Below are 17,492 nucleotides of genomic sequence, written 5' to 3'. Positions count from 1 at the left end.
TCATATTCAAAATTTTCTACTTTTTACAAAGTTAGTCCTGGCATAATTTTTCAAACATCATTTCCTTTTTTTAAGATGTTAGGAGGCTTTTAACCTGAGGTGCGATTTTTTTTTTTTTTGGATGGACCAATTTTGGAGGGACAAGTTTCTAAAATGACACCATTTTAGAAACTGAACTCCTTAAAATTTGCAAAACAAATTATGAGCCCTTCATGAGGGTAAAAAATAAATGGCAGTAAAATTACAAAAATGTTATTTTATGTAACAATATATTTATTGAACACTAAAATTTGCACATTCCCACATTCAAATGCATTTTACAATGTTTAGTGCAATTCCTCCTGAGTAAAGAGAAAGAGCGTTGTTATGTTTTTGTAGGACAAATATGGCTGAAAAAGTTTTCATGTGTCCAAGGACAACATTTTGGTTCAATTAAGCCGTAAAAAAAAGGAAAAGGTGAAAATTTTCCTAACAAAGTCAAGATTACCTATACTTTTTCATAGCCACAAAAGATTTTAAAAAATGCAATAACCCCCAAAATTATGTAAGATTATTTCTCCCGAGTGTAGAAGTACCCCACATGTGCATATGAAATGTTGTATGGGCGATCAAAAGGGGGAAAGAGCCTTTTAGAAGCCAAATTTGACAGAAATCTTTTGTCAGGATGCATTTGGATAGCTCTAGTGGTACAAAACAGGAGACACCATTTTGGAAAGTACACCCCTTGGAGAATTAAGCAAGGTGGAATATGTGTATTTGCCCCTAAAGGTGTATGATCCAATTAGGCACTAAAAAGTGAAACATTTCATATAAAAGGTGAATTTTACCCCAAGGGATAAGAGATGAAATAACCCTAAAAAAATGTGTCAAGTTTCTCCGGAGTGTAGAAGTACCCCACATGTGCATATAAAAAGTTGTGTGGGCGCACAGTAGAGGGGAAGGGTTGTTTGCCTTTTAGAAGCCACATTCTTCACATGTGTCAGGATGCATTTGGAGAACACTAGTGGTATAAAACAGAGGAGAACCCGAAAAGTGACTCAAATTTATGAATGCACACCCCTTGGAGAATTTAGCAGGTGTAATATGTGGTGTAGTGTAATACACGTGGTGAAATGGGCATTTTGAACATACAGATAGTTTCCAAATATGATGTGTAATGGATGCCCAAAATGGAAATTCCTATAATGGAAAGTTTGATGCCAGTTATGTGATATCCAGTTCCCGCCACTGTGAAATGTCAGGTCTCTGATTAGGAAGCCAGGTTTCCTAAAGTGAGAAAGGCCCAACATGTAATCCTAGACGCTAGCCAGAAAATACAAACGGGGTTCCGGAATGATAAAGCACCATGTGTTTTTCAGGCAAAACTTACAACCTACAAAAAAAAAAAATTAAAACCAACAAGTGACCCGACTTTGTACACTACATCCCTAAAAAGAAATAATTAAGGGGTATCGGGAAAAATTTCACCCAACAGTTGTTTCAATAATTTCTTTTACCAAAATGAATTCCCAGCAAAGGTTGGACATAAATTGTGAATGCTTTGCATATAAAGTGGTGGAATATACCAGGGGACCAACTAAAATTGTCACTCTGGAGTTCTCGCAGGTCTCATAGTTTTATATAGTGTCCTTCCTAAACCCCTTTTTGGAACAGACTCTGAGTCCTTCCTTTAGAAGCAGACTTGAGAAATTCATATGAGTCCATATGAATTGTGGTCAAAACAAGGACATCCCTTTTGTCCTTATACTTGACCATCGCCATGTTCTGAATGCAGATTGCCTTGATGATTCAGTGAGGCAATCTGATTCAGTGCCACACGCTACAGTACCTGAGGGATTGGAATAGTGGAACGCTGGTATAAAAGTTATCCAGCAGTGGGTGCACAGATCGGTCAATCGGAGGTCTCTGGGAGGTGGCATCAGACATGACCCCTTCCACTGCAGCAATTATTATCGTATGTTGCACCCATTAACCCCTGTAATGCCTATTGAAAGAATATTGCTGCTGTTGGCTGGTCTGGATCGACCAGCCGATAGCAGCAAACATGGACCTAGGGAGGCAGCGACCATGAGGCAAACAGTCGCCATCTTGCCTTGACCACTGCGTCTGAACTGTGTTGGGAAGTCATTTTACGCCACACTGTTCTATTACGGCGCTCATCAGGAAGGGGTTTATAGGCTATACAATCTATATTTTTGGCAATTGGGACAAATAATTTTTTGCGAGACGAGATGCACTTTTAAAAAAAACTTCATTCAAGTGGATCTGTAATTTATTGAAGAGATTTTATTAATGTTTTAATTTAAAGCTTATGCCACAAAACAAATTACTCCAAAAAGCTCTCAAAGAAGTTCAAATTTTTCAAAAATCTATATGTAATGGTCACCTGGAATGAAAAATACCTTTCTATGTGTTATTATGATGCTTGTTCAGCCTCTATTCTGTTCCACACAGAAACAGATGTGGGAAGGGCCTAGCCAGGCACATGCACAGCACTGACAGCGGCAGTTATTCCACAACTCATTGGCCTCACCTTTGTGAATCATGGCAGATGTGTATTGTAGTCGGACAATGCACTTTTGGGGATCTCCAGCTACTTGGTTGCACTAACCTTTCTCTACTTGTATAAATTTATTGTACCATTGAGTCAGAGATCTTTCTGATTTCATGTATTTCTCATACCATTTATCAGGTCCAGTATCATGTTTGATTATATTTGGCACTTGGCAGGAGTAAGGGGTGTTTTCAGGGAAACTGTTTTGTACTTCTCTGTCCCTGAAATGAGGTGCATTAACATGGTTTTTATCATTTTTATTAATAAACGTTTGCATTTTCGTATGTTACTTTGGGGCCGTTAATTGCTTCTCTTCTCTTGTGTATTTTGTAAGGAATTGTGATTAAATCACAGTTTGTATGCCTGCTTTTTGGCGTACAAGCTGTAATAAATGTGTCCCTATGTATTGTGAAAAGATTGCTAGATAGAAGCTAGATAGGAAAGGTGATAGATATGATATGATATAGATAAATAGATAGAAAGACAGATATGAGACAGATAGATGATTGATAGATAGATAGATAGATAGATAGATAGATGATATATAAATAGGTAAGAGATGGATAGATAGAAGATAGATAGTAAATAGATGACAGATGATAGATAAAAGGACTTGCTTAAAATAAAGGACCTACTTCCCTGCTAGTCAGGGACAGGGGCCCCTTTGCAGGACAGCAGTGTAACATGGAGGGACAGTGAATGGTGGAGAGTACAGGAGGAGGACTGCATCAGCAGAGGTCAGAGCTCAGCCTGTTACCTGTGTTATCTCTGCAGCCTCCTGTGTGACCTGACTAATGATGGAGGGAGGAAAGGGCTGCTACATTGCTATGATCCATATTAGAAGGGCTCTGTCCTGTGTGTATCAGATACCCAGGTCTGGCTGCATTTACCTGGCATATGATGCAGGAAGCGCTGGTGAAGCAGAGGCTTGCAGTAAGCAGTGGAGATCACAGGCATCACACGTATCACTATAAGGCTAAGCTCTCTGCCCCTCCTCCTCTCTCACCTCCTATTGGCTGCAGTGTGTCAGCTGATCTCGCAGTGTTGAGAGGAGCTGTGAGCCTGAGGAGGAAGCTGTCAGCAGCTGGCTGAATCCTTGTACGCAGACTCGGCCAGATCAGCTGTTGCTCATGGAGGGGACACATCTACCACCAGGGGGCACCAGCAAACAGAACAAAAGGAGTTATCTCAGTAAGGCTGCAGATTTTGTAATAAGTGTAAATGGTGAAAGTACTTGTCACAATGCATTGGACCCAATTACAGCCATGTGCTATGGTGACACAACCCCTTTAAGGAGAGCACTGTGGCTGAAACAGTGGAATGGAGACATCCGTTTGACAGCTAAATTATGCAGCCTGCCTTTCTCAGGGGAGTTAGTTTTTGGTCCAGAACTGGACACGATACTGGAGAGAGCATCGGACAAAAAGAAGGGCTTCCCCGAAAGATCTACACCCAAGAAGCTGCCCTTTCGTGACTTCAAAAATCAGAAAGACCAGTACAGAGATAAAGGGAAAAGGGGACGCTGGAGCTATCCGAAAGGAGGTAAGGGAAGAGGCTTTCTCTTCTCCAACCCAGCAGACACAAAAAGAAGTAAAAAACAATGATGCCATGGTAGGTGGAAGATTGCTAAGGTTCAGGGAAAAATGGATAGACATCACTTCAATTCCCTGGGTCTTAGAGATATTGCGCCATGGTTACAGCATCGAATTCTGCAAACTTCCTCCTTCAAAATACATGCCACCATCATCTTCTATTTCTTCCACATCACACAACTTAATTTGGCAAGAAGTGTCATCTTTATTGTCATCAGGTGTAATTGTTCCTGTCCCTCAAGACCAGGAAAAATCAGGATTTTACTCTTCTCTCTTTTTGGTGAAGAAACCGAACGGCATAAACCGACTGATCAACCTGAGAAGTCTCAACGAGTTCATCATCTACCAAAAATTCAGGATGGAATCGGTAAGATCAGCCTCACACATTATTCACAAAAACCCATTGATGTGTACCATAGACTTAAAGGATGCGTACTATCACATCCCTATACACCCTTTCTCACAGAGATTCCTAAGGTTCTCTGTTCTGTCTCTAGGGGGGCTGACACTACACTTCCAATTCTGTGCACTCCCCTTTGGAATATCCTCAGCCCCAAAAACCTTTACGAAGGTGATGGCAGAGGTGGTGGCTTTCCTCAGGCTACGGGATGTACTGATAGTTCCATACCTGGACGACTTACTTGTCATTGGCCAAGACAGAGAAACTTTACTCTTATCAAGAGACCTCACTATAGAGACCCTAGAGAAGCTGGGATGGATAGTAAACTACCAAAAATCAGAGCTCCTACCAGATACAATGAGAACCTAAAAGCAGATTTCCTCAGCAGAAAGAAAGTTCTCCAGAACGAGTGGAGCTTAAAGGAAGAGCTATTCCAAAAGCTAACTTCCATATGGGGTCGTCCTCAGGTGGACCTTTTCGCAACAAAGGAGAATACCAAATGCCATCATTATTTTTCTCCAGAAAAAGGAGAGAGCAAGGAACAGCTGTATGCGTTCTCTCACTCACTAGGTGAACTACAGGCTATCTCAATTAGGGAACCTTCCATGAAAATTCTAGAGGATAGAATTGTACTTATGCTGGACCCAACTTTTGTCCCTAAGGTAGTTTTAGACTTCCACAGGAATCAGGAGATTATCCTGCCCTCCTTCTGTGAGAACCCCTCTTCTACGAGAGAACTGGAATGGAACAATCTGGATGTAAGACGTTATGTTATAAAATATTTACAGGCCACTGAATCCTGGCGTATTGATAGTAATCTTTTTATTCAATTCCAGGGGAAAAACAAGGGGAGGAAGGCGTCTAAGGCAACCATTGCAAGATGGCTGAAGCTGGCAATCTCGTTATGCTACGATATACAGGAAATACCAGTTCCCCTAGGAATAAGAGCGCACTCGACCAGAGCCATGTCCACATCCTGGGCAGAGAGAAGAGGAGCTTCATTAGATCAAATTTGCAGGGCGGCAACTTGGTCTTCTTCCTCCACGTTTTCCAAACATTATAGGCTGGACTTGCATCTATCAAAGGACTTGTCATTTGGGCGCAAGGTGTTACAAGCAGTAATCCGTCCCTGAAAACTTCTTATTTTGTAAATCTCCAGGTGGGCCGTTATGGGGGACGAAGCGGAAATTATGAATTAGATTACTCCTAGATATTACGGCCTAGATATTCCCACCCCTTTTCTGAAAATTTTCATTTTCTGTTTGTATTGTTTGTTTGTTCTGTATTTTTTGGTTGACTGAGCTGGTAGCTGGATTATTTTTGGAGGGACAAGTTGTTCTTTTCAGTGGTACCAATTTGGTGCTTGTATATTATTGATCACATTTTAGAAAGCGATTTGATGAAAAATGAGAATTAATCTCACCGGTAATTCTGTTTCCTTCAGACCACGATGACGGCCCTTCCTGGAGGATTACCCCTTGACCTCTGAGGGGACAGGAAGAGAGAGGTTAAAGGTCCCTCCCCAGTGTCTACCAAATACCACCAAGGAAGGATGCAAGGAGGTTTAATAGCATGTTACTTCACATACAAAAGCATCTAGGGTAGGGAAAAAATCCCGTCCGTCATGGTGGACTAAAAGGAAACTGAATTACCGGTGAGACCAATTCTCATTTTCCATAGCTTCCCACCTGGGATTTTTAGGGATTACGGCTTGTAGAATTTTTCTCCCGAACGACAACTCTCTAGTAGATTGTAAATCCAACTGATAAGGTTTAGCAAAAGTTCCTGCAAGGTGGTGGCTTGCATATTGGTTCTATAGATGATCCTGCCTTTGTAGCAGCCATTGCCCTGGTCGAGTGTGCTTTTAGATATGAGGGAACTTCTAACTTTTGTAAGGTGTAACAGTCTTTGATGGTTTGTCTGATCCCACGAGCAATTGTAGTCCTAGCTTTTTTGCCTCTATTCTAAATGGAGGAATAAGTTTGAGTCTGTACACCAACTCCTAATTATCTGGAGGTAATGAAAGGTGTGCCATGTAGCTTTGAGATTTTGGCAAAATGATCGCCTGACTTGGAAATCTGATGTCACTTCGGGAAGAAATAAGAATGAAGAATTAGTGTGATACGGTCATCTAATATTTTTAGGTAGGCTTCGTTAATTGATAGGGCTTGGACTTCACCCAGTCTCCTGGCGGTAGTGATGGATACTAGGAAGGCCACTTTAAGAGTAACATTTTTAACTGTAGCGGATTCAAGCGGTTCAAAGGGCTCATTTGTGAGAGCATTCAGGACCATAGAGACTTCCCAGGGTAGGGCTTTAAGGGCAATGTTGGGTCTTCGTCTAGCGGAGGTCCTTCTGAATCATTGTACCCACATGTACTCAGAAAGGGAGGTGTCGAAGAAGACACTTTTTCGATCTGCTGCTTTCTCCAGGATAGTACCTAGATCAAGACCAAATAAATTCTCCAGAGAAGGGGATCCCACAGAGCTTGGATTTTGAATCATCCACCTGAGCATTGCTTGAGCCACAGGACTCTGCGGGCAAAATTGGACAAGACTCCTTTCCTTGCTGAGAATCTTAACCCTTTTACTGGGGAGTCTGCTACGAAGCTAGTGGCAGATTTTAAAAGTGGCAGCGTCTCTAGAAGTTTCTTCCTTGGGGCTCCGCTTAGGATCTGGTTTTCCAGTCCATTCAGCCTGCTACATAGGTGGTGGTTATGTTAGTTTCATAGGTTTTTTTTATTTATTTTTTTAAGGACGCTGTCAGACTTCCAATTCATTGGGTCTTTTAGTTGGATTGTGTCCTTGAAAGGCAGGTCGGTCCACTTTGGGAATAGCATCCAAGAATTTTGGTTCTCTCTTCTTCAAAGAGGAGTATATTCCTAAACTCTTTAGCCACAGAGACCCTCTTTTCTGGGTCTTTCCATTCCTCTAAGATGAATTCCTGCAAGATGTTGTTAGTAGGAAAGACTCTCTTCCTCTTTGCCTTTAAGCATCCAAAGAGTTCATCTTCTCTTGAAGATGCTGTTATTCCACTTCTTTTTTTCTCCACTCCATGTTTTCTTTCATAACCCTGTCCCTCATAGATGCCTGATGGGTAAAATGAGGTCTATTGGTTTGGCAGGAATCATTTGCAACTGGATATGATCCTTCCAGTTTTTTATCCAAAGTGTTGTGGTCAATGTTTTCTGCTCAGAATGGGCACCAGTTATAAGTGGTGTACCCCAGGTAGGAATTAATACCACTGTGTATTTTTGCAGATGACACCAAGCTGTGTAGTGTAATACAGTCTATGGAGGATGTTCATAGGCTGCAGAGTGACTTGGGCAAACTGAGTGTTTGAATCTCATTTGCCAAGTGGATGACCAAAATGTAAGGCTATGCACCGGGGGGCTAATAATCCACATACAACATACGTCCTTGGGGGAGTGAATTTGGGAGAGTCCCTTGTTGAGAAGGACCTGGGTGTACTTGTAGATCATAAATTTAATAACAGCATGCAATGTCAATCAGCTGGCTCTAAAGCCAGCAAGATATTATCATGTATGAAAAGTGTTATGGACTCTCGTGATAGGGATGTAATATTACCACTGTATAAGGCATTGGTTCAGCCTCACCTGTCCAGTTCTGGGCTCTGGTCCATAAAAAGATGCCCTGGAGCTGGAGAGGGTTCAACGAAGAGCCATAAAAATTATTCCTCAGTTATGAGGAAAGATTAAAACAACTAGATTTATTTAGTCTGGAAAAGGAGACGACTATGAGGAGACATGATTAATTTAGATAAATATATGAATTATCCAGACATTTCAAAAAGTATGAAAATGTAAAGTAGACACATGGGAAATGTTATTTAGCAATTTATTTAGGTGGTAAATCTATCTGGTAAATTCATAATTTTTTCTTTTTTTTGTAAACAAACGCAAAACTTATCATTCAACATTTACCACTAAAATGAAGTACAACATGTGGGGAAAAAAATCTCAGAAACACTTTGATAAGTAACAGAGTTCAAAAGTTATAACCAAGTAAAGCGACGCAAGTCAGAATCCAAAAAATGGGGCTGAGCCTTAAGCTATAAAACGGCTGCGTCCTTAAGGGGTTAAGTTTAATAATCTTGACCAATAAACTAAGCCAACCAATCAGCAAAAAAAGCTTTAGCTTGACAGGTTATTTATGGCAAGTGACAATAGAGGTGGTTTACCTAACTTGAGTCCTAGGGTCCTTGCATACTCCTCCCCGATCCAAACCATCAGTTCTGTGCCTGAAGAAATAGGCTGGCATGCACGATAGTATATTTTCCCCCGATACTGGAACACTGTCAGATTGTGTTCCTCTTCTGTTGATGCACATGCCACATACCTTGAGTAGATAGTAGATAGTGTAAATTATATACACATTAACTACTGACAATACGGCACAGTGTAACAATGCAATAACTTCTCTTCTGATCTTGGATGGAGCCAAATAAACTGATGCAAAAGTTATAGTTATAAACTGCAATGTGGAATACGGCACATGCAACAAAAGGATTTCACACTTGTATATTATCTAACTTCCCTCATATTAGCTGCTCTTTTTACATGTCAGAACTTACCGCATCCAACTGCTTTTAGAGTCATCACTGGCATCAATATAAAAATAGGATCCATTGTCTCGAATCTGCGTGAGCAATAATAAATAAGCTCCAGAAAACACAGCAAAATTCATTACAAGTAACTTGTCACTATATGTAATGTCACCCCTCTCCGTACTGTTGGAAGTCACTAATCTTCAAATAGGAGGTGACGAGGTCCAAATGGGGGTTATACCATCAGAAGTATAATTTTCAAATATTTAACACTGCTAACCAAAAATATACTTCACTTTTGTGGGGTAGCCTCTGTACACTAAATGATACAATGAACAACATCACTACAATTCAGGTATAAATTATATTATACTATTCTGATTCACCACTGTTCTATTCTATTCTAGCAATAGTGATGAGATTACTAGTCTTCAAATACCAGCAGTGGTTTATGTGAGATAATGACACAAGTATTCTTAAATATAAAAACATTCTCCATTTCATTACAGTAATCTGTGCATGATGGGTTCACAACTCCACTCCCCAAAGAATGTATAGTAGTTTAGTGTAGCTATAATAGTAAAAAAAAAAGTCACATCAATTTTCCAAATAACGTTACATAGTTTTTGTGACATCCATCCTGTTTATAAGCCTAATGATAGTAATATTTAAAAAAAAAACAAAAAAAAAAAAAAACAGTACCTATATCTGAATACAATCAATAGTTAATAGAACTAACCTCATCATAAAGGACCAAAGTACCTATAGTGGCTAATAAGGTTGCATCCTTTGCACCCTTCCTTCTTTACAGGATTTGCTATATATGGAAATATATAATTTCAAAAAAAAATTTTTAAAAATAAATAAAAAATATATGCAGACTATAACATACCGCCCAGGAGTAAACAGTGCATTCTCGCCGATCCACTAAAACCTCTCCTTCGTATGGGCCAAAAATGCAGCCGCGGGGTATAATGGGAATTGTGCTCCACACACCAAAGCCTCCTTGAGATCTTTCCTTGACCACTAGTCCTTCTGGTAGAGAAAGTAAAGCACGAGAAGGTACATTTTCTGGAACTTGTGTGTCCAATATAAAGGTTGGTGTTCCATGTTGTGGACAGGACTCTCTGAAGTACAAGCGGCAGTCCTCACAAACTACAATGGAAAAAAATTATTTTTATGGATTTACAGAGGGAGTATCGCAGCACTACCACCACCAAAAAGACCATATCAAAACATTAAGATGTCCGGGAAGCTCAATTATTGGCAGAGGTCACAGATACACAGATACAAGGGAAGCAGCAGCAGCTTTGTAAGCATCTAAGCCAATGAACCTGATGATCAACCCCTTACAGCTTAACATAGACAGTACACACACATAAAGTACATTCTACAGACGGGGTGCATACAGTAAAGTCATATCTTAAATAGCATTAATGTACATATCTCAATTAACAATTCTATTTATGTGCAGTTCCTGAGATCTTGGTTCTCGAAAATATTTTATATAATAAAATAACTTATAGTAATTTATATGTGCACTTATGAAATAGAGAGCTCAATCAGAATTTATCTTTACTTCCCCTTTATAAGGAACCTGTCAGCAGAAATAGACCTAATCAACCACAACTGGTATGTTGTCTAGAAGAATAACATCTTCCACGGTGCAGAGTGGAGGCAACATCCAGAAAATACTTTGAAGTAAGATGTAAATTGTTTGTATAAAGTCAAGAAGGTGTAGAGATCAACACTGAAGTTTATTTCTCCATAACTCAGAACAACTCCTCTTCTGTGATTGAAATGAGGCTACATTCACACGATGTAAGCCCGCCGTACCGTTTTACGGCAGGCATACATCAGCGATGCGAAGAGGAGCAGGGGATGAGCGCAGCTCACCCCCGCCCTTTTCCATAGGCTTATACAGAGCAATGCGCCGTATCACGTAGTACGGTGGGCATACATCGGCGCTGCGGAGAGGAGCAGGGGATAAGCGCAGCTCACCCCGCCCCTCTCCATAGGCATATACAGCGCACGGAGCCGTATCACGTAGCACGGCGGGCATACATCGGCGCTGCGGAGAGGAGCAGGGGATAAGCGCAGCTCACCCCACCCCTCTCCATAGGCATATACAGTGCACGGCGCCGTATCACGTAGAAAGATAGGACATGTCCTATCTTTCTACGTGCTACGGAGCAGTACGGTGCCGCGCATGTGCTGCACCATACCGCTCCTGTACGGTGCCGTGAGCCCATAGAAGTGTATAGGGGACGTATATCAGCCGTATATACGTCCCCCATACATGTGTGTGAATGTAGCCTTACTCAATAGACTTCTGGAGGTCATGTTACAGATGCTGGTGAAAAAAGAGCCATCTATTACAGAATAGGGGATGTTCTGAGGTGGGAAGAGCTTGACTTAAGTGCTCAACTCTCTACCCATGTAACTTTACAAACATTTTCTCACTTCAAAATGGATTTTTTGGATGATGCCACCACACTGGGGAAGGGAAGAGAATAAAAGAGAGAAAGAAAGAATCTGGAAGGAATTTAGCTGCATCACATACTGATTTTATTAGGTCTATGTCTGCTGACTGGTTTCCTTTAACTAAACATTATCTTAAAGTGTAACTAAAGCTCTGAAGATATTTTTATTGCAAAAATGAATAGTGCAATATTTCCCTTGATTTGAGAGGATTAGAATATCCAGGGAATGTCTAAAGAGTTAAAGGGAACCTGTCACCACATTATTATTCCACTTTATAAGGTGCATCTCAATGGGGAGGGTGCAGGTGTTTTGGAGGGAAAAATGGCTAGACGATTGGAGGACTGTTTAAAACTAAAGACCCGAGGGGAGGGTAACTACAAGCAAGAATGTGTAGATAGGGAACTGGGAAGAGTTATGGTACATGGGGGAGAAAGGGGGGCTGGGATAAGATCAAGGAATAAGAACCAAAGGAATAGCGAAACTCAAAGTATGTACACTTATGCCACTTGAGCAACCGTTTTAGGGCTTACGTGTTGATAATTGTTAATCTGGAAGCCCAGATTCTGGAACTAAATGGTCGGTTTCAAAGCTGCAGGCAATTGACAATATGGATAGGAGCTGCTGGGATAGTAGTATGAGGGGGATATCTGCACAGGGGTAGCATGCAGCAAGACATGACCTCTAGCAACAAAGTACTATATGGATTCGATGTTTAGGGTGTGGTTACATTGCGTTTAGAAACTGGGACTGGAGCTCAGCTCAATCGCATATGAGTTTTACAATGAAACAAATGCGATTAGTAACAATCAAGGTGAAGGTTGCCCTGGTAATGTTAATATAAAATGTATAATTTATTTTGTGTCTTATAGTTAATACAGTTAAATTGAATTAATAAAAATTAGAGATGAGCGAGTATACTCGTCCGAGCTTGATGCTCGTTCGAGTATTAGAGTACTCGGAACGGCTCGTTGCTCGGACGAGTATTTCCCCTGCTCGAGATCGAGCATTTAATTAAGAAAAGACAGTGAAGAACAGTGAAGAATACAATTAAAACAGTGAACACAGTGAACACAGGATCATTTAAGTGAAGAACACAGTGAAAAACACAGTGAAGAATAGATTACAGATGTTCCGAACATCTGCTTACTTAGCTGAAGACACGAGCGCAGACGAAGGATCAGGCATGCAGGAGCGGAGGCTGATGTGGAGCGGAGTGGGGCTGGAGCGGGCATCGCCGAGCAGGTATGGAGGAGCGGAGCGAGCGGCCATGGAGGATCGGAGCAGGCCTGGAGGAGCGGGCATCACGGAGTGGAGCGGGCATCACGGAGTGGAGCGGGGCTGGAGCGGGCATCACGGAGCGAAGCGGCATCATGGAACTGAGCAGGGCTTGGAGCGGGCGTCATGGAGTGGAGCGGGCATCACGGAAAGGAGCGGGGCTGGAGAAGGCATCACGGAGAGGAGCGGGGCTGGAGCGGGCATCACGGAGTTGAGCGGGGCTGGAGCGGAGCGGGGCTGGCACTGGCATGGAGAATCGGAGCGGGCATCACGGAGCGGAGTGGGCATCACGGAACGGGGCTGGAGTGGGCATCAAGGAACGGAGCGGGGATGGAGCAGGCATCACGGAGCAGAGCGGGCATCACGGAGCGGGGATGGGGCGGGCATCACGGAGTGGAGTGGGGCTGGAGCGGGCATCACGGAGTTGAGCGGGGCTGGCGCTGGCATGGAGAATCGGAGCGGGCATCACGGAGCGGAGTGGGCATCACGGAACGGGGCTGGAGCGGGCATCAAGGAACGGAGCGGGGATGGAGCAGGCATCACAGAGCAGAGCGGGCATCACGGAACGGAGCGGGGATGGGGCGGGCATCACGAAGTGGAGTGGGGCTGGAGCGGGCATCACGGAGTTGAGCGGGGCTGGAGCGGAGCGGGGCTGGAGCATGCATGGAGAATCGGAGCGGGCATGGAGGAGCGGGCATCGCGGAGCGGGCATCACGGAACGGACCCAGTAACAAGAACAAGTTATGAACAATATGTGTGAAGAACAACTTGCAGATGTTTGGAAACATCTGCAAGTTGTTCTCTACGCATATTGTTCTTCAAATACTATTGCGGAGAACACCGATCTGCACGCGTGTCTCCGGAACAGATCGCAGATGTTCATGAACATCTGCAATCTGTTCTGCACTGTGTTCTTTCACTGTGTTCTTCAGTGGAAACATCTGCACTGAACAGTGCTCGTTCAGTTTGTAATTTTACTGAAAAATGCTCGGGTCTCCCATTGATTTCAATGGGGCTCGTTACTCGAAACGAGCACTCGAGCATCAGGAAATGTTCGGCTCGAGTAACGAGCACCCGAGCATTTTAGTGCTCGCTCATCTCTAATAAAAATGTATATGTTTAAAATATATAACATGGCACACAATCCCTGATAAATATCCCCCTTGTGTCTCGGAAAGCCCTGGGAGATGTAATAACACCATATATGGACAGATAGTATTTGTACAGACACATCCCCACACATCATTTCAGAGGATTCCCTGCGCGATATCTCCTCTGAGGATTCCCCTGCAGACAGAAACTAGGAGTCTGTACAACAGCCGAAGTAATATAGTGGTAATATGAGCGGTTTGTTTATATTTGACATCTTACCTCAACCAAAAATTTATTACTTTGAAATATAAAGGTTTGAAATATAATGAATGCAACAGAGGAACTGCAAATAGATAAGTACTCATCATGGAGAGCAAAAATATCATGGGTTATTGGGGGGGGGACATGGTTTAATTCTTATAGGTTGGACTTGCGGCTTTTTTCAGGATATCTGATCACATGGAGGCATACAGTGATTTTATGTGATCAGGTAGATACATGGGGTATAAGTTGCAAATATAACAGAACCTTAGATGAGGTCACCCAGGTAACATGACATGAAGTAGGGCAGGGCAGCACAGAGAACACTGCATACATGGGACCCCATTACTATCATTGGACTCACATCAGGCGATCTTAATATGGAAAAAAGGCATAGTGAAAAAGAAACAGGGACACATTTCTTTAATTACTGATTTATAAAATGTTACTAAAAGTTTAGTTACACTTTAAGGATTTATTTATATGAAACATAAGATTTGTACTTACAGAGGAGCTCATCTTCCAGTTGGGCACAGGCCTCCTCTGCAGCCTGCATTGTTTGACCGGTATCCAGACACCTGTGTAAGGAAATAAAAAAAAAACCAAGTGTATACAGTCTGCAATGTGTTTTGTGCATGGAGCAGTGTCTACATTGTGTGAAACAAAAGCTAATCAGACTGTGAACGGAATCACAAGCCCAGTAATTGCCACACAATTGTTTATTGTCTCCAATATCATGCACTAGCCACACAACAATGCTTGGTGCTGATGGGCTAATGCTTTTATCAATGATATGCTTCATCACAATACATGCTACACCATGTGTCAGATGTTCATAACGACAATATTTAAAGAGGACCTGTTTAATGCATGCCTAGAAACAAATTTTATCTATAGTAAAAATTTACATTTTATAAAATCACAGATTGATGTAAATTATGTGAATGTTTAGAAGGGAGTACCGTATCTACTCGAGCATAAGCTAAGTTTTTAAGCACAAAAATGTGTTGAAAAACCCTAACTCTGCATAAACTCGAGTCTATTGATAAAAAAAAAAAAAGTGTACTCCCCTCCTGACTTCTTCCGGCAGGTCCACTTCTATCCATCGATGCTTCAGCTTTGTGTCCCCCCGCAGTCCTTCGCTTTATGACGTCAGCAGCTTGCTGACATTCTAGCCTGTGTCATGGTGCGCAAGACGGACCAGGTGGGGACAAAGAGCCAAAGCATCGATTGATAAAGAAGACCTGCTGGAGGGGTGTCGGAAGGAGAGCACACATTTTGTTTTTGTTTTTTATAGGCTGGGCATACCTTGGGGAGGGGCCTGGCAGGCCATATACTGGGGACAAGGGGCTTCTAGCTTTATCCTGGGGGCAGGACCTGGCATGCTATATACTCAAGTCAATAGGTTTTCACAGTATTTTCACAGTATTAAAATTAGGGGCCTCGTCTTATACTTGGTTTGGCTTATAGGTGTAATAACTTACTACACATACCATAAAGTAAAAAAGAGGTGACTTAAGGTGTATTACCAGGGGTGGGAATACATTTTTTAACAAAAGGCTCCCTACTTTGGGCGCAAGAAGTCAGTTGAGCTGTGTGTGAAAAAAATTATACCTACTCAAAATCAATTACAAGATTTAAAATCTTTATATTAATATAATATTAAATATCCATTTACTATGGAATTTCTGCAAACAACTCATGGACATAACCACAAAAAGCAGGTTGGAACTATCCAAAAAAAATAAATAAATAAAATATATATATATCAGCTAGCACATAGCCGCCATACTGTCTGTGGGGAGGTGAACACACCCCATCCAAATATCTCCATCTGGTTGAAAAGGGCAGCAAACGTCCCCCTGCAGATTGTTGTGTGCACAAGGCCTAAGATGACATACAGACATTTACTCCAGTGACACAATGTAAAGGGGAGTATCCCCATTTGAGGAAACAAGACAATAGCAATCATACAACTTACAACTTGGTTAGCATTGATATTTTGCAGGGCCTGGTCCTATGTTCATGTGGTTTTTCCATTTTTTCTATGGAGGCTCATTTTGGCACAATCCACTTTTAAGACTAAAAAGGATGATCACAACCAAAGTGGGCTACATTGATTCCTATGAAAAATCAGACTGTGCTGTCCACTGACTTAAATCAGTGCATTCTTTCCAAAACCAACAGACAAAATAATTTTTTTTCTGTAGAACTCTGGTCTGCATAAGAATATTATTTACAATATGCTGTGCCAAAGATGAGCTTTATACTCATCCCAGGGACATAACAACGCTACAGAGCAAGCTTTATACTCATCCCAGGGTCATAACCCATGTAAACAAACAGGGGCACGGAAGCCATGCTGTGCTTCAAGCTGGACGGCCATGCCCATCTGTACCGCATATACAGCGTTGGGAATAGGGACAGATGGGCATGGACGGCCAACTCGGCCAGCAGGAATCTGAGTGCACCGTGGTTTCTGTGCCCCCATTTGTTTACATGGGACACGGACCGGAGAGATGACAGCGCGGGATGCCGGGAGGTAAGTAAAAGTTTATTTTTTTCAAGCATCCCCCTCCCAGGCAACTAGTCTCAGACAACCATTTTAATTAAAACACAGCTGGACTCCAATGAAGGAGTATCAGGAGGAAATGGACAGAATGCAAGTTAAATAGAGTGTCACAGCAAAGGACCATTTTTTTGTTTAATTAGCAAAAACACATACATTTTAACTGTCAAGTACGGTGTGCAGAGTATACCTTAACCTCTCCATGACTGTCATACAGCTATTTACACGTCCCATTTGCAAATGCCCCAGCATGCCCTGAGCACCTAGAAACACAAGTTTTGTGTCATATTAAAGGGAACCCGTCACCATGTTTTTCACAAATACAGGTCGTGGCAGCTTCCTATAGATCCCTAGTAACTATCTGACACGCTGCTTTTAGCTAAAAGTAGTTTCCCTCAGATCCCCATAAAATCAGAGTTATAATCTTGCCTGGCATCTATGCATCTTTGGAGCGAGACAAGGGGGTGTGGCCTAATGTCATGTGACCAGGGTGACATGAAAGGTCCATAATCTACTTAATATTAGCAAACTTTTGTCAGCTAACTGGCTGGAAGCTAGCAGTACCTTATCTCTTTGGCTGTCTTTGTGTGGATTGGTTGCCATGTGATTCTGTAGCTAGATGGAGAAAAGGGGGGCTGGTGGGAGTTCATGGGAGGGTTAACCAGCACTTGCATGCTCCTTATAAGTAAAAGCTCCGGC

General features: G+C 42.1%; 1 protein-coding gene across 2 annotated transcripts in view; it reads right to left on the bottom strand.

Moving 5' to 3' along the window:
• LOC140064001 (E3 SUMO-protein ligase ZBED1-like) overlaps window positions 1-17,492 on the bottom strand; it is a 43,956-nt gene that overhangs the window by 14,639 nt on the left and 11,825 nt on the right. The window contains exons 3-7 of one of the 2 annotated variants that reach the window (XM_072110370.1): window positions 16,984-17,056; window positions 14,732-14,802; window positions 10,005-10,267; window positions 9,140-9,204; window positions 8,747-8,904 (exon numbers count right to left, since the gene is read on the bottom strand). In XM_072110370.1, coding sequence (XP_071966471.1) covers window positions 8,747-8,904; window positions 9,140-9,204; window positions 10,005-10,267; window positions 14,732-14,802; window positions 16,984-17,045 — 619 coding nt within the window. In that variant the 5' untranslated portion in view covers window positions 17,046-17,056. The remainder of the gene's footprint in view (window positions 1-8,746; window positions 8,905-9,139; window positions 9,205-10,004; window positions 10,268-14,731; window positions 14,803-16,983; window positions 17,057-17,492) is intronic. The other variant, XM_072110371.1, reaches the window with a different exon arrangement.

Source organism: Engystomops pustulosus, chromosome 6 (assembly GCF_040894005.1).
Source record: "Engystomops pustulosus chromosome 6, aEngPut4.maternal, whole genome shotgun sequence".
Classification (NCBI taxonomy): Eukaryota; Metazoa; Chordata; class Amphibia; order Anura; family Leptodactylidae; genus Engystomops; species Engystomops pustulosus.
Note: the sequence above shows the minus strand (reverse complement) of the source record. Positions and strands in the feature narration are given on the sequence as shown.